The sequence below is a fragment of the Puma concolor genome, chromosome D2 (assembly GCF_028749965.1).
Source record: "Puma concolor isolate L17-30 chromosome D2, mPumCon1.1.hap2, whole genome shotgun sequence".
Classification (NCBI taxonomy): Eukaryota; Metazoa; Chordata; class Mammalia; order Carnivora; family Felidae; genus Puma; species Puma concolor.
In genome coordinates this window covers 88,721,738-88,743,789 of record NC_141677.1, presented here as the reverse complement: position 1 = coordinate 88,743,789, position 22,052 = coordinate 88,721,738, and the positions used below count along the sequence as shown (strand labels likewise).

Sequence of the window (22,052 nt, the reverse complement as noted above, 5' to 3'; positions counted from 1 at the left end):
AGACTCAATATTGTCAAGATGCCAATTCATCCCAATTTTAGTTATAAATTCAATGTAATCCAATCAAAATCCCAGCAAGTTAATTTGTAGGTGTCAAAAACTGATTCTGAAGTGTAGCCATCACAATACTGAAGAAAGACCAAGTCAGATGACTGACACTATCCGACCTCAAGACTTATGTGAAGCTGCAGTAATCAGCACAGTATTGGTGAGAGAACAGACTCATCAATCACTGAAAAAGAACAGACTCCTGTAAGTACGGGCAACTAATCATTGACAAAGGAGCAAAGACAATACAATGGCGAAAGGACAGTCTCTTCAACAAATGGCGCTGGAACAAGTGGACATCCACATGCAAAAAAAAAAAAAAAATGTAGACAGTGACCTTACACCTTGCACCAAAAAACTTAACTCAAAATAGATCCTAGAACTAAATGTAAAATGCAAAACTATAGAACTTCCAGAAGGTAACATAAGAGAAAATTGAGGTGATCCGGGGTTTGGTGATGACTTATTAAGGTATAACACCAAAAACACAATCCATGAAAGGATAAGTTGGACATCATTAAAATTAAAATTTCTGCTCTGTGAAAGACATCCATTGGATAAAAGACTTGTATCCAAAATGCACAAAGAACACGTAAAATTCAACAATAAGAAAACAGACAACCCAATTTAAAAATGAGCAAGAGATATGAGCAGACACCCCACCAAAGAAGATACACAGATGGAAAATAAGTATATGCAAAGATGCTTATTAAGGATTGCAAATTAACAACCGTGAGATACCACTATACACCGGTAGAAAGACTAACATCCAAAACACTGAGAACACTAATGCTGGCAAAGATGTAGAGCAGCAGAAACTCTAGTTCATTGTTGGAAGGAATACAAAACAGTACAGCCGCTTTGGAAAACAGTTGGCCAGTTTCTTACAAAACTTAAAACGTGGCCTTACCATACTATCCAGCAATCACACTCCTAGGTATGTACCCAAGTAATTTGAAAACACATCTAGCAAAAACCTACATCTAGATGTTTATAGCAGCTTCATTCATAATTGCCGAAATCTGGAAGCAGTCAACATGTTCTTGAATAGATGAGAATAAGTAAACTGTGGTCCATCCAGACAATGGAATATTATTCCGTAATAAAAAAGAAATAGGCTATCGAGTCACAAAAGGAGATGGAGGAAACATATGCATATTGCTTAGGGAAAGAGGTCAATCTGGAAAGGCCCCATCCTGCACAATTCCACTCATATGACATAAAACTATAGCAAAAATAAAAAGATCGGAGCTTGCCAGGGGTTCAAGAAGGAGGGAGGAAGGACGAACACGTGGCACACAGGATTTTAGGCAGTAAAACTGCTCCGTGCGATTCTGTAATGGCGGACACGTTACAGGTGCGTTTGCCAAAACCCATAGAACGTATAACACTCAGAGTGAGCCCTGATGTAAATTATGGACTTTAGTTAATAATAATGTGTTAATATTGGTTCATCAATTGTAATGAACGTACTCAACACTAATGCAAGATGCTAATAAGGAAAAACTGAGGGAGGGGTATATGGGAGCTCTACGTCCCTGCTCGATTTTTCTGTAAACCTAAAAGTGCCCTTAAAGTCTATTATTTTAAAAACCATTTTAAAAAAAAGCTTTTCCCCTAAGAAGAAAGGAAAGGATTAAAAAGCAGGAAATGTTAAAAGCTGGTTCTCCTTCACTGACTTACTGAGGACCCTGAGACCCTCAGAGCCAAGACCGGCCGGGCCCAGAGGGCGGGGCTTCTGTCCGGGGCACCCTGTTGTGCTGACAGCGGCCCCAGGTGAGTGTGAGCAGGGCCTGGACCCTGGCTTACACCGCAGCACCCGCATTTCAAAGAGCTTCAGGTTCAAACTGTTCCCTGAGCTGCTCTAATGTTGCTCCCTGACCCCTGCCCCCCTCCTGCTGGACCCCGGTTTTGAAACCCAAACTTCCCTGAGGAAGGTGTGTCCAGCACCAGATCACTGCGGTGGCCTTGTCCTCGCGTGACTCGTTGGTCACAAAACTGCACAAAAACCCTTTGGTGATAAACGCATAGAGCACCTTGCGGGTATGAACCCCCACCCCCGACAGCTGGCGGTCCTCACCGTGAGCATCACCCCATTTGCCATGAGAAAGCCGAGGCTTGGGGAGGTCAGAAGTTGGACGGAGAAGCCCAGCTGGAGCCCCCTCCCTGGTCCCCAGCACGCCCTGCACCCCTCTTCCCCGGGGAACCGCCAGAAGCGCTTCGTACCCACCAAGCCCACCACGCCTGACCTCAGGCCTGCAGCCCGGCCCTCACACCGGCCGATAATGGAACACAGCATTCCCTTCAGGCCTCCGGAAACCGCCTAATTCCTAATCCAGAGAGGGGACACCGAAGGATTGGCACGTTCCCGATGAGGGGGCCCCCAGAGCGGCTCTGAGCCGGGAGGAGGGCCCCCCCCACGCCAGGAGGAGAGGTGCCCCCGCGACTGGGGATCCAAGGCCGTGGCACCCACGGCCTGGAGGGGCGGAGGGCCATCCCAGACCTGCTCTGGGGCCCGGCAAAGCGGGTGCGGACGGAGCGCACTGTGTCTCCAGAAGGAGGGGAGCTGTGCCGCCCCTGCTCTGGGTCTTTAGCCCAGGGAAACCCTTGACAGGGGCAGGGACAAGAAGCATTTGCTGGTGGCTTGATGAGGTCAAGCCTACATGGGTGAGGACCTCTGCCTGCGGCCACACCCAGGGCCACGCAGACCAGGGCATCCGCCTGGAGCGCTACCCGGGGTGGGTGGGGGACAAGCAAGGGCCAGAGTCCAGTTCCCTGAGCCGAGGACCCTCTGGAGGTTGACTGGCTGAGGACATGGGACCAGAGGGGAGGGACCAGAGGGGAGGGACGTGTGGGTGGGGGCGGTGGGGCACGGAGGTAGGGTGGGGCGTGGAGGAGCCTTGGTGGATCCCCTGTCCCGACTGGTGCTCTTGAAGTTCGTCCATCGAAACAGCCTCTGTCTCTGGGGAGAAGCATTGACAGTGAGGCCTCGATGAGAGAGCAAGAGAACGAGATCCCCTCCAAGCAAGCGCTGGCCCACTGAAGTGGTTTCTGGCTGTGCTGACCCTTCTGTGTGGCCTTGAGGGGGTCGGTCAGCCTCTCTGGGCCTCCGGTGCCACAGCAATGAAGTTACAGGACCTTGGCCCCCCTCCCTGCCCTGCCCCGGCCGGTCTCCCACCCGGGTTCCGCGGCTGTGGACACACCATGCTGACGTGAGGTGTTCTAACTGACCACACCCCTCTAGCAAAGGCAAGAGTCGGTTACACGCAGACACGCTTTAATTCATGATTCGGAGATAACGTCACAAAAGCACAGGCTTCACGAGCATCATTAGCTACAGATGACCGAGTGGACGAGTCGGAGAGAGGCAGTATACTTTTACTCTGGCCCTGGGCCCACGGGGCGTCTGGGAACCCCACCTTCCCACTGTTGGGAGATGTCTCCTCAACCCACGGGGCAGACGCTTACCGGTACCTGTGGGCACAGGGTTACTGCAGAGAATAAACACCCTGGACGTGGTGTCCCTCGGCCTTGCCTGACCCGTGTGTGAGGTGGGAAGAGGGACAGTGCACCTGCTGAGTATGGGTGCCACCAGCAGCACCTCCCGAGCACCTGCTCCCGTCGGGCCCTGGACACACGGGCTCCCCGCACACTCATCAGGGCCCCATGGGATTGCGCACGCGCAGTCTCCATTCGTAGACAAAGACACAGAGTCGTTATGTGACTTGCCCAAGTCACGCCGGCAGAGGGTTGGATTCGGAGCCTGTGCTTGCTGCTCTGAGAATATGTAATGATGGGCTGTCGCGTCAGACCAGGCCTCCCACAGAGGTTCCAGACCCCGAGGACCTCACACCACTGAGCCACTCAGAGGCCGAACCGAGCCCCCCGCCCTTCGACACGGGTGCGTCCCGCAGTGCAGACCCCAGGAGCAGGTGAGCCCTGAGGGGGGTGCTCTGAGGCAAACCCACATGCTGACTCCAAACGAGAGTCCGTGTGCCACCAATGAGGGCAGACTCAGGAAGCCACGCGTGTTAGCAGTGGGGAAAAACCCAAGGGCAGACAGCCCACCCCTCACTGACAAGACAGCTCGCAGCCTCCCGGGACCCAGACCGGGCCGGGGGCTCACGGGCTGGTCCAGCGCCCAGTACTGGTGGGCAGCAGCTATGTGCCAGGGCACATAGTGCTTCCCGGGGCGCCGTGTCCTCATTTCGCTTCCACAATCTGTGTCTGGACCCTGGGGGCTGAGCACCCCCAAGCCTGTGAGAGGGGCGGAGACCCCCTGAGGCCAGGATGGGAGGGCCCCTCCCACACCGCCAAGCACCCTTCCCGAGCCCCCTGCCGCCCAAGAGCCCCCGCCCACACTGGGACATCAGGATGCTGTTTCCAGCCCGTGCAGAGAGCGATGCTGAGCGCTGGCTCCCACAGACGGGGCAGTCCGATGGCCCGGTCCCACTGTGTGGGCTCGGAGGGTTCACTTCCGCTGCACCGACCTCTGCAGAGCCTCCCTGACATCCTTGTTCCTCAGGGTGTATATGAAGGGGTTCAGCACGGGAGTGACAACGGTGTTCAGCACCGTGACGGCCTTGGTCAGGTCCAGCGAGCTCTCCACCGAGGTCCTCACATGCAGGAAGATGGTGGAGCCGTACCAGATGAGGACCACAGTGAGATGGGAGGAGCAGGTAGAGAAGGCTCTGTGCCGGCCCCGGGCCGAGGGGATCCTGATGATGGTGGCAACGATGTAGGCGTAGGAGAGCAGCGTGACGAAGCAGGAGCCCAGGATGACACAGAAGGCAATGCCGAAGGCCGCCAGCTCCACACCCCGCGTGTCGCTGCAAGACAGCACGATCCAGGGCGCGATGTCACAGAAGAAGTGGTTGATGACGTGGGAGCGGCAGAAGGAGAGGCGAGCAATGAGGGCAGCGGGCACGGTGATGGCGGAGAAGCCGCACAGCCAGGAGCCCAGAGCGAGGCGGGCGGAGAGCCCAGGCGTCATGGTGCTGCCGTAGCGCAGCGGCAGGCAGATGGCCAGGTAGCGGTCGTAAGCCATAGCGGCCAGCAGGAAGTACTCGGTGCAGCCCAGCGAGAAGACAAAGTACATCTGCGCCGCGCAGCCGGCCAAGGAGATGGCTCCACTGTGCGAGGCGAACGTGGCCAGGGCCTTGGGCACACAGGCCGTGGTGAACCAGATCTCCAGGAAGGAGAGGTTGCAGAGGAAGAAGTACATGGGCGTCTGCAGGCGCCGGTGCGCCCCGACCAGGGAGATGATGGCCAGGTTCCCGGCCACCGTGAGCACGTACGCAACCAGGAAGAGGAGGAAGAGCCAGGTCTGCAGGCCCCGTGGCCCCGGGAAGCCCAGTAGGATGAATGTGGAGAGGTTCTGGCTGCGGCCCCAGGCCATGAAGGCGGCCCGGACACCCACCACCCTCGCCGGTACGAGGGACCTCCTACCCCAAGCCCTCACTGAGGCCTAGGAACGGAGGGGCCCGGCCCGTTCCCCTCTCCCTGGGGTCCACTCACCTCGTCTCTAATCCCAGTGCTCCAGCCAGGCCTGGTGTCCCTGTGGGAGCCCGTGGACCACATATGACCGTGGACCTCGCCCTCTTGGGGGGAAGCCGCTCAGGAGACTGGACCCAGGTTATCAGTTGCTTGCCACCTAGGGAGGGGGGACATCTCCTCATTCTAGACTCCTTGTCACCTTGTGGGAGGGGTCCTTATTCTAGACTCACGAGGCCAGGGAAAGGACAGGAATTGTCATGTTTTCACAAATGAAATTACGTATGGCTTCATTTTTCGCATTTTCATCCAACAAACCAGATTGATTCCTAGGAAAGCACTCTTACCTCTGTGCCCAGTAAAGCCCCCCCCCACACACCCAGCACAACAACGGTCAGAGGAAGCCCATGGGGGCCCTGCTCTCCTTGCCTGGGGCTGTCACCCTGGATTATTCGTTAGCTGGGAACCCGGCAGCCAGGAGGCTCTGACGTGTGGAATTGCAAACAGCTCCATCACCAGCGCCCCCTCCTGGCAAGAAGCTGCAGGTGGCACTGTTGGGGGGGGGGGGCAGTGGAACCTGCTGGAGGGGAGGAGGCACCTGAGGGTGGCTGCCTGCATGAGAGAGTGAGGGGCTGCGGCACCAGTGAGGAGGGGGTTTAATGGGAACTGAGCTCGGCACCACCCCCAACCCCTCTCTACAGGGCTGGACTCTGCCCAGCCGGCTGCTCTGGGCCCACAGCACCCAGTGAGTGTCCGAGGGGGCAGCTGGGCAGAGGCAGGAAGTGACCGCACAAGCGTGGAGCCCAGAGCAAGGCTTCTCCCCGACAGTGTCCAGACCCTGGGTCCACCCCGGGGGGACTGCACTCAGGAGTCACAGCGACCCCTGCAGTTTTCTGCCTGCGCCCCTCCTACCCCCTGCCAGGCACAGGTGCACACACCACCCACACAGAATCTCACACCTGTGCACACCACACACACATGCATGGGCCTGTGCTCACACGCGTGTGCACACTCACTACCTGAACCAGCCCCTGGAACAGTCACCCTGGCTCCTGATGGGCTGGGGGTCCCTTGGCTGCGTCCCCTCCCCAGACCCACAGTGCAGTCAGCAAAGCTACCCCCAACAGTGCCAATTGGTAACAAAGTGACCAAGCTCCAGCCACAGCCACAGGACACCTGGTCAGGCTGTAGCCCCCGCCTTTGGCAGCCATGCAGCTGTGTGGTGAACGTTCGGGCAAAAGCCAACCCCAGCAGACAGGCCAGTCCCCTCCCCACCCTCAGGTCCCAGGAGTGGGGCCACTGTGGGCCCTGGAAGAAGCAGTCTTCGCAGCAGGGCCCCCGTGACCCCATCTCCTGGGGGCCAGCGTGCTTTTCAGCTGCCACCTCCAGAGTTCAGGTGGGCACAGGCCGCTGCCCAGGCTGCACCAGGGCCTGAGTCCACTGCACGGCTCGTGAGCCCTCACTCTGCCCCTGCAGCCCAGCACTCTGCCCGGGGCACTGGGTCCTGACCCGGAGAATTGGGCCGTTTTGCTCAGCCTTGACTCCAGGACAAGCTTCGTTTAGAAACCTTTTTCACCGCTCAAGATTACGGCTACAAAGACTAAAAAGAGACCTATCCAGGGCTCTCGCAGTTCTCCGGCCCCAAAACTCCCGCCTTCCTGTGCCCCTGGAGCTACGCGTGCAGGGGCGTCAGGCCCTCCCGGCTGTGCAGTGTGAGGACCACTCAAATCCCATGGAATCTTCCACATCTTGCAAGGGGTCCCATAAGGGCTAGAGAAGATAGAACTAAATAAATGGGCGGGCGGTCCCAAAATGAGTCTACCTTGGGACCCTCCCCCCTACAGTGGCCTGACTCCTCAAGAGGGACATTCGCCCAGGTCGGCTCGCAGGGACATAGCATGATCAAAGTCACTCACCCAGGGGGTGTGAGCTCGATCCAGGATTTCCCCCCGAAGCAGCCCAGAGACCAGGAGGGTGAGCTCGCGATGATTCCAAGGACCCTCCAGGCAGGGCTGTGTCCTGGGGGGCAGGGGGCCCCTGTGGTCTCCTGTTGCCTGACCGCTTGCTTCCCACCGCCCGTCTGCTGGAGACGCAGCAAGAAGGAACAGAGGTGGGGGGTCAGGAGCTGCTGCAGATCTGCAGCTCCAGGGCGTCCATGGCACTGGCCGGGAGGCAGGTCTGGGCTGTCCGGGAAGACGGCCTGGCCATCCACCAACATGAGAGTGGAGTGCAGTCCCCAAGCCCCCTGTGGGGGGCCCCAGGCATGCAAGGCCACTCTGCCCAGGCGACCCTGACTCTGGGTACTCAGAGTGGCCAGTACTGGTGAGCCCAGCACAGACCCCGGAGCACAGGTGTGGAGGCTGCCCCAGCCCCCGCCATGAGAAGGAAGCCAGTGGCACCTCCCCTGTTGTCCTGTTCCTTGGGCTGTTGTCCTTCCCTCAGATTGTGGCCGTGCAGTGCCCCCTCTTCCTCTCCTGCAGGACGGTGATTCCACCAAGCCCCGCTGGCCGTCAGCTAACACACAGCCCTGGCGCTCCTGCTCACAGCCCAAGGACCAGATGCAACTGATATAGGGCAGGGAGGGGGATCCCCCACACTGGAGAGCCCCCCGCCTGCCCACCCACCAATGGGGAGGGTAGAGGGTGAGCCCTGTGCCCTCCGACACTCTGGTGACTTCTGCCCTCACCCAGCCTCCCTCGGGGGCAGGCCTGCAAGGACCCACTTGTTAATGATAGAGCTGCAATGAGACTGGCTCTAGGGGCTGGCGAGGGCCCCAAGGGTGGTCCTGGGCAGCAACCAGCATCCTAAGCAGGGCCTCTTGCCCTTAGGCTGTGCCTGGAGGCCGTTTCTCACCCACAGCTCAAGTGCATTTTCCCCATGCCAGGCTTGTCTCTTGGGGCCATGCCCTACACAGGATGCCCGCACCTGGGGACAGCAGCGGCCCCATGCACCCCAGGGCATGGGCTGGCTGCACCCTGGACACTGGTGTTCTTGGCAGGTGCTCTGTGTCTGGTTCTCCCGTCTGCAAGTGGGGCATTTTCCCCATCTGTAAGCTACGCCTCCATGTCCCCTCTGGAAACAAGGTGATGACGCCCCACAGGTTGACAGGCAGAGCAGGCTGCCCCACTCCCCGCCCCCACCCAGGCTCGCTGGAAATGGCTGCAGTAAAAAGAGCCAAGCTGGGGGCTGTCTGCCACCAGGCAGCTTCCCGAGGTGGCGTCCAGCCCGGCGTGCCCTGTCCACAGGTGGCTGTGGCCGTGAGCAAAAGCCCACCCTCTGCACTCTGCCAGCATCAACCTCGGGGACACCTCGGGGCACACCTACGGGGAGCACTCAGGATATGCGGAACTGGGGTCATGGCCATGGGAAGGTGGTCACTCGGGGCCTGGGCCTCAGTGGCAGAGAATCAGCCGCCCAGGGCAGGGGTCCTGGGAGATGGTGGGAGTGTGCTCCCCACAAGCCTCCCCCCGTTTCCCTCATCAGCATTGGCCAAAGCGGGTCCTGACGAGGCCCCAGGGACAAGGGGCACTGTGGCAGTCAGGACGTATGCTGACCCCTGCCGGCCTGCTCCGGGGTGACAAGTGTTACACTGCCCTGGGACTCCAGTGCCACACAGGTGTCTGGGCTGCCCCTAATTGGGAGTTCGTTAAAAGTTGGCGCAGGGTGTCCCCTGGGGCAGGAGCCGTGCCTCATCAATTAGCGCCAAAGGCAGGGGCTGCCACTGGTCTGGGAAAACACGGAGCGCTGCTTTGTTTGATTCAATAAACACTTTTTCCAAATCTGGTAACACTCTAGGAATTTGGGAGATGTCGAAGTAGAAGAGAGATTTTCAAGGCACAGATCAGTGTGGAGATTTGCTACGTCTTCCCTTCCTTGGGATTATGTTTCCCCGTGTCACAGACAGGGACACACTTGTGCACCCCCATTTCTTTTTTCATTATTAACTTATGGTTGACATACAAGAATGATGCACATGCTTCAAGTATACGTCTTGGTGAGTCTGAAGATACGCATACACCTGTGAAATGGTCACCATCGCCTTGGAAAGTCTCCCTCCTTCCCTGCGCAGAAGGTAAGAGCCTCCCACTGAAGACTGACCCTCAGGCTCAGCGCCACACACCAGGCTTTCACAGGGACAGGGACATGCAGGGACAGCTGTGTTCCGGCTCCTCCTATGAAGGGACGCTCTTACAAGCCTATGTTGACCAGTTTCCGTAGTGTAGTGGTTATCACGTTCGCCTGACAAACGTATGTTGACCAAAAGCTTCTTCATGGTTCTGGTAATTTCCTTACAATAGAAGAAGAGCAGTTCAAATCCCTAATTCCCCCCACTGATAAAGCCACTCAAGAGGTGACAAGGCCCAGGTGCTTGTGCCCAGAAACGCAGAGCCAGACCATGAGCTGGGCACCCTCTCTTGGACCCCTTTCTCCGTGAAAGAGCGATGGTCTGTCCTGCTTCCTCTGCCCCGGAATCAAACGTGATCACGTGCAGGAGGGTGCGGGGGCTCATGATCACGCTGACCAGACACCTCAGAGCCCCGCCTCCAGGGCTGGGCCGGGGCCCAGGACAGCCCCAGGGTGCACCAGGGCTCCTGTGACCTGGCTCACACCTGGGACCCCAGGACCATGGCTGACCCACACCTAGCTGCCTTCTCAGTTTCTGAGCCTGGTCCTTACAGAATCACCTTCTGTCCCGGCCCACCTTCTCTGCAGACCTCCTGCCTGAGAACCTCAGAGTTTGAACCTCACCCTATGACCTCCAGCTCCTGCACCAAAATGTCCACTGAGATGCTGCATAGTTGACATAGAAATTGCTGGGAGACCTGGTTTCTTCCAGGCTGGATGGTCCTGGGCCTCCGTTCCCCATGCCCAACAGAGAAGGACAGGAGTGCCCCTCTGCCAGCAGGAGGAGGTCCCCCTCTTTGAGAACCATGGCATATTGAAGACAAAATTGAGGTGGGGGGCACCTGGGTGGCTCAGTCAGTTGAATGTCCAACTCTTGATTTTGGCTCAGGTCATGATCCCAGGGTCATGGGATCAAGCCCAGAGTGGGGCTCTGTGCTCAGCACGGAGCCTGCTTAAGATTCTCTCTCTCTCTCTCTCTCTCTCTCTCCCTCTACCCCTCTCTCCAGCTCCTTCTCTCTCTCTCTCTCTCTCTCTAAAATAAAAATAAAAACAAATTTAAAGAAAAATATGGAATCAGGCGGGGCTCTGAGTATCACTGAGAAGCCTCCACCTGGGAAAACTACAAGTTTTACAAAGAAGTGAAAAACTAAAGACAAAAACTGAATACAATTAGTGACTAAAGGTCTGCCTGGGTTTAGTGGCAGTACCTTCTTTAAGGACATCCTCACAAGCACCATCTCTACAACAGAACTCGGAGAAACAGCCAAATGTGTGGTGTAGGACAGAGGAAGCCAAGCAGACAGTTGAGGGAGGAAAGCGCTGTTCAGCACTGGAAAACTGATGTGAAATAAATGCTTATCTTAAACCATGCACAATAATAAACTCCAGATACAGATTTTGTAGGAAAGCTGAAAGACTTTGAAAGTGAAAACACAACATACCAACTCGTGGGATGTAGAAAGAGCCGTGCGCATACAGGGAAACACGAGTGTAAACACATTTGTAAAAGAAGAAAATTCTCAAACTAATAAACTAAAAACACCTTTAGGAACTTGAAAAAGAAAAGCAAACTCAACTCAAACCCAATGGAAAGGAGGAAGTAATAAACTTTGAGCAGAGACAAATGAAATACAGGATATAAAAATAGAATCAACAAAACCAAAATTGGTTCTTGAGAAGATCAGTGAAATTGACAAACCTCCCATTACACTGGCAAAGAAAGGAGGAGAGATGCAGATTAGTCAGAAACGAGAGCAGGGACATCACCACCGACCTCACAGAAATAAGAAGGGCTACCGGAGAATGCAGGGCAATACCAACAAATTAGATATCCTGGATGGAATGGACAAATTATTAGACACACAAATGCCAAAAGTGACTCAAGAAGAAATAAACAATTTGAACAGACCTGTATCAAGTAAAGAAATTGATCCATATGCAAAAACCTCCAGGCAGAGAAAAGCCCAAAACCAGATGGCTCCACTAATGAATTCTACCAAACAAAGAAGAATCAACATGTTCCCAAATCTTCCAAGAAATAGAAGAGGGAAGAACACTTCCTAATGTGAAGCCAGCACTGCCTGATAAGAAGGCCAAAGACACCACCAGAAAACTACATACCAATATCTACAAATGTAGATGCAAAAATCCTCAACAAAACACTAGAAAACCAAATCCATGGCATGTTAAAAGGGTTATACACCATGACCAGTGGGATTTTTCCCCAGAATACAAGGGTGATCCAACACCCAAAAATGAATAGAATAGAATAGAATAGAATAGAATAGACCACACTAATAGAATGAAGGAGAGAAATATGGGATTGACTGAATTAATGCAGGAAAACCATTAGACCGAAGGACAGAATTCCACATACTTTCATGATACAAATACTGAGAAAACTAGGTACAGAAAGGAACTTCTTCAAAATGATTGAGGGCATTTATGAAAAACCCACAGTTGCCATTATTCTCAACAGTGAAAGACTGAAAGCTTTCTTACTGAGAACAGGAACAAGAGGAGAATGCTGGCTTTCACAATGCTACTCAACATCACACTAAGTTCTAGCCAAAGCAATTAGGCAAGAAAAAAATGATAAAGGCATCCAAATGGAAAGAAGCAAAAGTATCTCTATTCCCAGATGGCATGATTCTTTATATAGAAAATCCCAAAGCATCTATACCCCAAAAATAACTAGAACTAATAAGTGAAGTCAGCAAACCTTCAGAGTATAAGATCAACACAGAGAATATATTGTGTTTCTGAAATATGCTAGAAATGAGCAATTCAAAGCATAAATTAAGAAAAACCCATTAACAAAAGCATCAGAAAAGAATAAATAGGAATATATTTATAGGAATATATAAGAATAATATATAGGAATAAATATATAGGAATAAATTTAATCAACGAGGGGAAATACTTGTACACTAAAAACTACAAAACATTGTGGCAAAAAATTAATGAAGACATAAATACATGGAAAGACAACCCATATTCATGGATCAGATGACTTAATATTGTTAACTTGGCAATGACACCCAAAGTGACCTATAGACTCAATGTAACTCCTATCAGAATAACAATGGCCTTTTTAGAAAAAAATTTCTTAGAAAACTGATTCTAAAATCCATATGGATTAGCAATGGCCCAGAATAGCCAAAATAATCTTGAAAAAGAACAAAGCTGTAGCACTCATACCTCTTGATTTCAAAACTTACTACAAAGCTATTGTAATCAGAAGAGTGTGGTACTGGAATAAAGAAAGACATATAGACCAATGGAATAGAACGAGTCAAGAAATAAATTCATACATCTATGGTCAACTGATTTTTGACAAGAGTACCAAGACCACTCCACAGGGAAAGAACAGTCTCTCCAACAAATGCGCTGGAACAATTGGACATCCACCTGCAGAAGAATGAAGTTTGACCCCCCTACCTCACACATTATACCAAAATTAACTCAAAATGGATCAATGATGAAAATATATTACTTAAAACTATAAAACTCATTAAAGAAAATATAGGGGTAAATCTTTATGATCTTGGATTTGGCAAAGGATTCGTAGATGTGACACCAAGAGCAACAAAAGGAAAAATAGATAAGTCAGAGTTCATAAAAATTTAAAACTTTTGTGCATCAGAGAACACTATCAAGAAATTGAAATGACAACTCACAAAATCAGATAAAATATTTGCAAATCTTATGTCCAATAAGGGTCTAGGATCCAGAATATATTTTTTTAAAAAAACTCTTACAACCCAACAACTAAAAGACAAGCAAGATAATTTAGAAATGGGCAAAGGACTTGAATAAACATTTCTCCAGAGAAGACATACAAGTGGCCAACAAGAACATGACAAGATGCCCAGTGCCGTTAGTCATCAGGGAAATGCAAATCAAAACCACAATGAGACACCACTTCGCACCCACCAGGATAGGCTATCATTTTTTTTTAATGGAAAAGAACAAGTGTTGGTGAGAATGTAAAGAAATTGATATCCTTGTACATTGCTGGTGAGAATGTAAAATGGTGCAGCCTCAGTGGAAGACAGTGTGGCAGTTCCTCAGAAAGTTAAATAAGAGTTAGTATATGACCCAGCAATTCCATTAATAGGTATATATCCAAGAGAATTGAAAACCGGTATGAATGTACATAGCAATGATATTCACAATAGCCAAAAGTTAGAAACAACCCTAATGTCCACCAACAGATGAATGAAGAGATAAAATGTGGTATATACTTACAATGGAATATTATCCAGTCATAAAAAGGAATCGGCACATCGCTAAATCCCGCTGGACCACATGCTCTCACTTGTTCGTTATGTCATGTGAATTTCACTTCAGTAAGAAAAGAAAGGAAAAAGAAAATAATGTCAAAAAGAAGGAAATCTTTAAAACAATTCCATGAATATATAGATGAATATTATTCTCACCGCAGAGTAGTCAAGAACTTCCTTAAAAAATGTGAATCATAAAAGAAAATTTGGGGGATGCCTGGGTAGCTCAGTCGGTTAACCATCTGACTCTTGGTTTCAGCTCTGGTCATGATCTCACAGTTTGTGAGTTCGAGCTCCACATCAAGATCTGTGCTGACAGCATGGAGCCTGCTTGGGCTTCTCTCTCTCCCTCTCTATCTGCCCCTCCCCCACTTGCTTACGCGCGTGCGTCCTCCCTCTGTCTCTCAAAATAAGTAAATAAACAAAAAATTTAAAAAAATTTTTTGAAATTTCTGAAAATCTGTTAAAATTAAGACCTTTGGGGAGCCTAGATGGCTCACTTGGTTAAGCATCTGACTTCAGCTCAGGTCATGATCTGACAGCTGGTGAGTTCAAGCCCCGCATTGGGCTCTGTATTGACAGCTCAGAGCCTGAAGCCTGCTTCAAATTCTGTGTCTCCCTCTCTGTCTGCCCCTCCCCCCCCCACTCATGCTCGCTCTCTCTCGCTCTCTCTCAAAAATAAATAAACATTTAAAATTTTTTTTTAATTTTTAATTAAGATGTTTATGATGAATCGCTAAATTCTACTCCTGAAACCATTACTACACTATATGTTAACTAACTAGGATTTAAATCTAAAAAAAAAAAAGAAATTGAACATAAAAAAAAAATTAAGATCTTTAACACCTCACCAAAGAAGATATACAGATGGAAAATAAACATATGAAAGGCTGATCAACAAAATATGTTACTAGGAAATTGCAAATTAAAATAAGGAGATGCCATGACATGCCTATAAAAATGGCTAAAATCCAAAACCCTGACAATGCAAAATGGTGGCAAGGATGCAGAGCAACATTGCTGGTAGGGAAAGCAAAATGATAAAGCCACTTTGGAGGGTGGTTTGGCAGTTTCTTATGCAGCTAAATATACTCTTGCCATACAACCCAACAATGACACTCTTAGGTATTTACCCAACTGATCTGAAGACTTATGCCCACACAAAAACTGCACAAGCACATGAATGTTGATAGCAGCTTCATTCATAGTTGCTCAAAACAAGAAGCAAACAAGATGCCTCTTAACAGGTGAATGGATAAACAAAAAGTCTGCATGCTGTATGATTCCAATTATATGACATTCTGGAAAAGTCAAAATTAAGGAGACAGTAAAATGATCAGTTCAGGGGGAAGGAGAGAGTGTTTAGCAGGTAAAGCTCAGAGGATTTTTAGGGCAGACAAACTAGCTGTATGATAGTGCAATGGCAGATATGTGATACTTGTTGAAACCATAGGACTTTACCACATAAGAAGTGAACTTTAATGTATGCAAATTTTAAAAACTCATTTAGGAGGTTTGGGGATCTGGGAAACAATCTAACCATAGGGGTGGGTGTAAATGTGCTGATCTAAATAATGTTGAAAATAAGTGGAGTCTGTAAGACCAACAGCAAGAAAGCTACACAAGCACTGTACTTCAGCTGATAAAGCTTCTTCCTGACAGAGTAGATGTTAGCAATCCTGGTGCCACTATGCATGTATGCTGAAATTGAACAGCTGAATGAGTGGATGTTGGATTGTGGGAGACAGGGTTGTCACTGCTGGAGTGGACTTACACATCAGCAAGGGCAGGAGGCTGGAATGACCCACGTAGTGGTGGATGAGAGGTGGAGATGTCGGTGAGGTCTCGTGTTCAGCTTAATATGGGTACAGATGGCTACACACACAGTGTTCAGAGATATGTGCACATGCACAGGTTAATATCCACACATAAAACTCTTCGCTCTGTCAGCTGAGAGGACCTAAAAGTGACAACACTCCAGGAGCAACAAGTGGTTTCTAATATGTTTGTCTAACAAAAAGCACCAGATCTCCTTGGAGAAATCACTGAATTTATGGCTGGGGCAAGAAATTTACACAAGATGGGAATGGAACATATCACAGCACCAGAATTTTAATAATAAGTGTTCAGAAAGAAGAAAGCACAGTGATGGGGTATGTCAAAGGGGCCAAGAAGACAACTGTCTCCCCGGCCAAAGCTGAGACAGCAAGACAATAAAGACAGCAGTATTGGAATAACCCAAAGTGTGAAGTAGGTATCCATGACTCTGTACTGATATAAACAAGTGATTGGATAAATAAACAAATCAATGGACAGAATAGACAAATGTCCCATGAAGAAGAATTCCAAATAATCTGTGTACATGTTCCTTTCTCCAGGAGGGGGAACATGACTTACAACCCCTTAAATATGGGCTGTGCATGGAACCTCCTTCCAAAGAGGGCAGTATGAAAGGGAAGTGAATGACAGTGGAGAAATCTGACACATGGCCTCAGCCAGGTGACCAACCATGATCATCCATGTGAACAGCATGTGCCCTGATGTGATGTGATGTGATGAAAACAGCACTTCACATCTGTGTCTTCCTCCAAAGACCCAAAGCCCCGGTCTAATCATAAGAAAAACATGAGACAAATCCCAGCTGAGGACATTATACAAGATAGATGACCAGAACTCCTCAAAACTGTCAAGGTCATAAAAAATAAAAACAAAAATAAGGAAAGTTTGAGAAACTCACAGCCAAGAGGCACCTAAGCAGATATGACAACTGAATGTAACGTGGGATCCTGGATAGGATTCTGGGACAGAAAAAGGATATTGGATAAAAACTAAGGAAATCCAAATAAAGTATGAACTTTAATTGATAAGAACATATCAGTATTGGTTCATTAATTGAACAAACGTACCATATTAATGTAAGTTATTAGTACTAGGGGAAACTGGGTGTGGGGTATATAGGAACTGTCTGTACTATCTTTGCAGCTCTTCCATAAATCTAAAAGTGTTCTAAAATAATTTTGAAAAATGTATAACTTCTGTTTCATCAAAAGACATCTTAAAGGAACTGAAGAAGAGAAGCTATAATCTGGAGAAAGGTATTTGTAAAACATGCTAAAACTTACAAACCACTGATGAAAGTAATCAAAGATGGCCTAAATACATAGAGAAATATACCATGTTCATGGTTTGGAGACTATTGTAAAGATGCTAATGGTCCCCAAGCTGATCTATGGATTCAATAAAATTCTAGCAGAACTTCGTTATAGAAAACAATAAGCTGAGTCTAAAATTTATGGAAAAGAAAAGGAGTTAAAAGAGCCAAAGCTATTTGGAAAAAAGAACCAAGTCAGAGAACTCACACTACCTGTACCTGGTTGCAATACATGTAAAGCTATAGTAATCAAGACAGTGTGGTATTGGAAAAAGATAAACATATAGAAGTGGAACAGACTGGAGAATCCAAACATGAGACGCACACAGGATTGATTTCCACAAAGATGAAAGGTAATTCAATCTTCAGCAAATAGTGCCAGAAAAATCAGCTATCCACAAGCAGAAAAATGAACTTCAATCTGTATCTCATACCCTACACAAAAATTAACTCAAAGTAGATGGTAGATCTAAGCATAAAACCTTAGACATATGGAGAAAATGTTTGTGAGGCAAAAATTTCTTAGATGCAACATTAAAAGCACAATCCATAAAAGAAAAAAACTTTAACAGGATTTCATCAATAAAGAACTTCTGATATTCAAGAGACTACTAGTAGACTCAAAATACAAGCCATGATTTGGGGAAAAAACATTTACAAATCAAGTATCCGATAGAATATTTGCATTCAGAATTTAAAATTCTCAAACTTTAATAGCAAAGAAACAATCAACTCAATAAACAAACAGGTGTAAGACTTGAATGGGCATTTCACCAAAGAATGGATAATAATCACATAGACAGGCAACATCATTAGTCAACAGGAAACTGCAAATAAAAACCACAAGGAGGGAACCTGGCTGACTCCACCAGTACAGCGTATGACTCTTGATGTCAGGGTCATGAGTTCAAGCCCCATGTTGGGTGTAGAGATTCCTTAAGAATAAAATCTTTAAAAAAAAAAAAAAAAAAAAAAAAAAAAAAAAACACCCACAACACAAGGAGATACCACCACCAACTTCTTAGAACAACAGTTTTTAAAACTCACTACTGAGTGCCAAGTGGCATAGCCACATTGGACGATGGTTGGCAGCTCCTTACAAAGTTAAACATATACTTATCATATAACCCATCCTTACATTCACACAAGAAAAACATACGCAAATGTTTATAGTGACTTAATTCATAATCAGCAAAAACTGGAACCGACCCAAAAGTGCCTCAGCTGGGGAATGGATAAACGGTGGTCCTTCCATAAATGGAATATTACCCACAATAAGGAGGAACACAGCTGATCTACACAACAGCATGGCTGAATCACGGAAGTGGTACGCTGAGGGAAGGAAGCCAGACTCAAAACAGGACACACTCTTTTGATACTATCTATAGAATATTCTAGAAAGGTCAAAATCATAGGAACAGAAAACATATTTGCCAGGTACTGGGGATGGGAGTCTTATTTACAAAGGGGCACAGAGGACACTTTTGGAGGGATAGAATTGCTCTGTATTTTTATTGTGGTGGTGGTTGCACAAGTATACACACTTGTCAAAACGCACAGAACCATACACTAAAAAGAGTAGATGCTACTGTATTTAACTTATACCTTAACTTTTAAAATGTTAAAATATTTAAGAACACCTGTTCATCAAGACACCTTAAAGACAATGAAAACTAAAAGTTAAAAACTGAGAGAAGATATTGCAACATAGAGGAGACAATTAACTTTGAGATATATAAACAGGCTTTCAGCCATAAAACATGAGCTCGCTCCAGTCTAGCCCTCCACCACAAACAACGACAAAATTAGACAAAATATATAATATGATTATACTTCTATACAATACTATAATTATGTAAATACTATAATTATAAAATACAGCACTATAATACATGTCTTTAATACTGTTTTCAGATGCTGGACAAGAGGCAGTGCAGGACTGTGACTCTAGACAGAAAGGAAACGGACAGGCTGGGCTCCAGGCATCAGTGCAGGCTCTGGAGGCCCGGGCTGCTGGTCAGCAAGGGGAGGAGACACAGACCGGAGCTCAGGGACACTGAGGCAGCTGTAATATAGGGGACAGACGCCCACATCCAGCCAGACAGAACACAGAGACGGGATTTACCCTCCCACCTGAAAGGAAACAGACAGAATATGGAAAACTGTGGATTTCAAGACCCTGGACATCAGGCCGTGAAGGACAGTGACCCTGACCAGTATGAAACAAATGCAGTGAGTCCTGGCTTATTGCTTTGGGAGTTTTCAAGCCACCCCCAGGGAGGGACCCACGGAGACAGCCAGAGACCATGAGCTGGGGCAGAATGTTACGCAGGAGTCAAAATAAACGCCAGTCCAAGCAGCTTGCGACTCTTAATCTCAAGGTCTGAGTTGAAGCCCCACCCTGGGTGTGCAGCCGACTGTAACAGACAAGAACCTCCTGGAAAGGACAGTGAGGCTGGGGGTGTACTCCGGACGGGTGGCAGGTAACAGGCAAAGACCTACTTGTCACTAGGGAGACAGGGGGAAGGCCTCACACCCTCCCTCCAGGGACCCCGAAGCGCCCTCCACAAATTGCTCTGAGAGTGCCGGCCAGGTGAGAATTTGCAATTAGAAGACGCGGTGGGGAGCACGGCCACTAGTGAGCCTGATCAAAATCACCCGGGGCCAGAGGTGGCAGGGACCCAGTGAGCCACGGCGTGTGTGGGGACAGACCCTCAGAGACCTGCGGGGACCCTGCGGAGGCCCTGCGCCTCCTGCAAGGTGCGGTTGAGTCGAGGCACAGGGTCTGGGGAAGGTTGGAAGGACTGCGCCTGGGGCAGGGGCTGGGGGGGGGGTGTGCAACAACACCCGCCGCCAGGCTGGGCACAGACGGCTGGGCACGGATTCCAGAGCCCCCCGACGCCCTCAGCCTGGTGGGGGGGGCGTCCAACATGGTCCCACCGGCCAAGGCCCCACCCTCTGTCCTGCAGACACTTGCAGACGCAGCCTCTTCCTGCTGCATCACCAAGAATTGGGGGCACAGCCCTCATCCCCTCCAAACCCCGGCCTGTGCCCCCCCAGCTCGGAGCACCCCCTCCCCACAGGACTGAGCAAGTCGCCGGGTCCCCCTCATCCCCTCCGAACTCCGGCCTGTGCCCCACCCCCAGCTCGGAGCAGCCCCCTCCTCGGGTGAGCAGGCGCCAGAGGACTGTGCGTCATGCAGGAGTTACCCTGGTCCACTCTTGTCCACGGGGACAGCGCAAAGCGCAGCCGCTCCCCAGACCCCCGGGGGGAGTGGGCAAGGGTCCTGAGGCCCCCCCCTCCTCCCGGACGGGCAGGAAAGCCTGGGGAGCCCCTCCCTGGCTGTGCCCCAGCCCCCCCCCCGCAATGCGTCCATCCTTCAGACACCTACCTCCAGGGCTGTCGGACCAGAGCCCCGAACCATGCAGTCCCTTAGCGGTTCCAACTGGACCGCTGCCATCCATCTCCCCCAAACAGCCATTATGCTGCCCAGAAAACACAAGATAAGGACGCATGATCTACATGGGGACATCAAAGCTGGGGGTGAGCCTCCCTCCCCTTGCAGCTGGCGACTATGCTCAGCCCTAGAGAGCTCACTGGCCATCTGATGGCAGTGGTGTCCTTCCCCAGGCAAGAGGGGGCCCTGGTCCTGAGCAGAGAAAAACATGAATGAGCATTCTTCTGGGGGAGGCGATCTGGATGAGACCAGAAAGTGCCCGGGGACACAGCCAGAGGAGGCAGCCTGGGTCTTCCCTCTTGCGTTTTGTACGCACCTAGGTGTGTGTGTGTGTGTGTGTGTGTGTGTGTGTGTGTGTGTGTACCTGAATGGATGGGTATGTGTGTGTGCACACCCAAGGAGGAGATCTGGAGGGGTGCACACCTGGGGTTGTGTAAAAAGTGTGCACCTGGTGCGTGTATGTGCATACGTGCACCTGAATGGATGGGTGTGGGGGGTGTGTGTGTGTGTACCTGGCAAGTCCAGACAGTGCCACAGGCCACACACGTGCCACTTTTCTCAGAAACAAGAATGTCATTCTATTTAAAACTTGATGGGTCTAATGACTAAATGGCATACCCATAACCTGGTGTTTCTGCCTTTCTTCTCTGGCACTTGGGTACAAAGGTGGATTGATCCGGCACTCTCCTTATTGGGCTACTGTCACTGCCAGGGTGAGCGCTTCTCACTTGGTCCCACGTTTCCCACACTCCAATCACGCCCATCAGGAACCCCGGTGTGATGTGTGGTGTTTGCCCTCAGACAGGATGCATGTATCCACAGATGTGTCGTATTGCTTTGCTTGTGAGAGTTTTAAATTCATGTAAGTGATTTTGTGCTGTAAATATTCTCTTACTGGGGCAGCTGGGTGGCTCAGTCAGTTAAGCGTCCGACTGTTGGTTTCAGCTCAGGTCATGATCTCACGGTTCATGGGTTCATGGGTTCTCTCTCTCCCTCTCTCTCTGCCCCTTTTGCACTCGCACTTGCTCTCTCTCAAAATAAATAAACTTTAAAAAATAAAAAAAATTCTCTTACTATTTTGTTTTACATATTTTGAGGTCATGTCCCTCGTTAGGTACATAAAATTTAGAATTCTTTTGTCATCTTGGTAAATTTAACCTTTTATCATTAAGAAGTGTTACTCTGTTTCCAGTAATGCTTTTTGCCCTAATCTGTAAGGCTCGGTCTGGCATTAAGAGAGCTGAGCCAGCTTGCTTTTCGTTCACTGTTGCTTGTGTGACATAGGTTTTCATCTGCACCAGTACGTACCAGCCTCTCAGCTTCTGACCTGTTGTCAGCTCACCGAGCTGCTCAGGAACTCTACAAACCACATTTCTGTGTTCTCAGCTGCTCCCTGTTTCTGTGGAGAAGCCAGCTTATTTTTACTTGTTTTAGGTATTTGGGTTTCCCCCCACTTTGGGAAGCTTTCAAGATCTTCTTGTCGTGTTTGGTT

General features: G+C 49.5%; 1 protein-coding gene across 1 annotated transcript; it reads right to left on the bottom strand.

Annotated features, from left to right (window-relative positions):
- Positions 1-3,304: 3,304 nt before the first annotated feature.
- LOC112854873 (olfactory receptor 287) lies at positions 3,305-14,288 on the bottom strand. The gene is made up of 2 exons (XM_086681275.1): positions 13,918-14,288; positions 3,305-5,701 (listed from the first exon to the last, which is right to left on the bottom strand). The coding sequence occupies exon 2, from the start codon at positions 5,444-5,446 to the stop codon at positions 4,520-4,522; it is 927 nt and encodes a 308-aa protein (XP_086537401.1). The 5' UTR covers positions 5,447-5,701; positions 13,918-14,288; the 3' UTR covers positions 3,305-4,519.
- Between the last annotated feature and the right edge of the window lie 7,764 nt (positions 14,289-22,052).

Coding starts and splice junctions, on each gene's coding strand:
- LOC112854873 (XM_086681275.1), bottom strand. CDS start 5,446: ATGGCCTGGGGCCGCAGCCAGAACCTCTCCACATTCATCCTACTGGGC.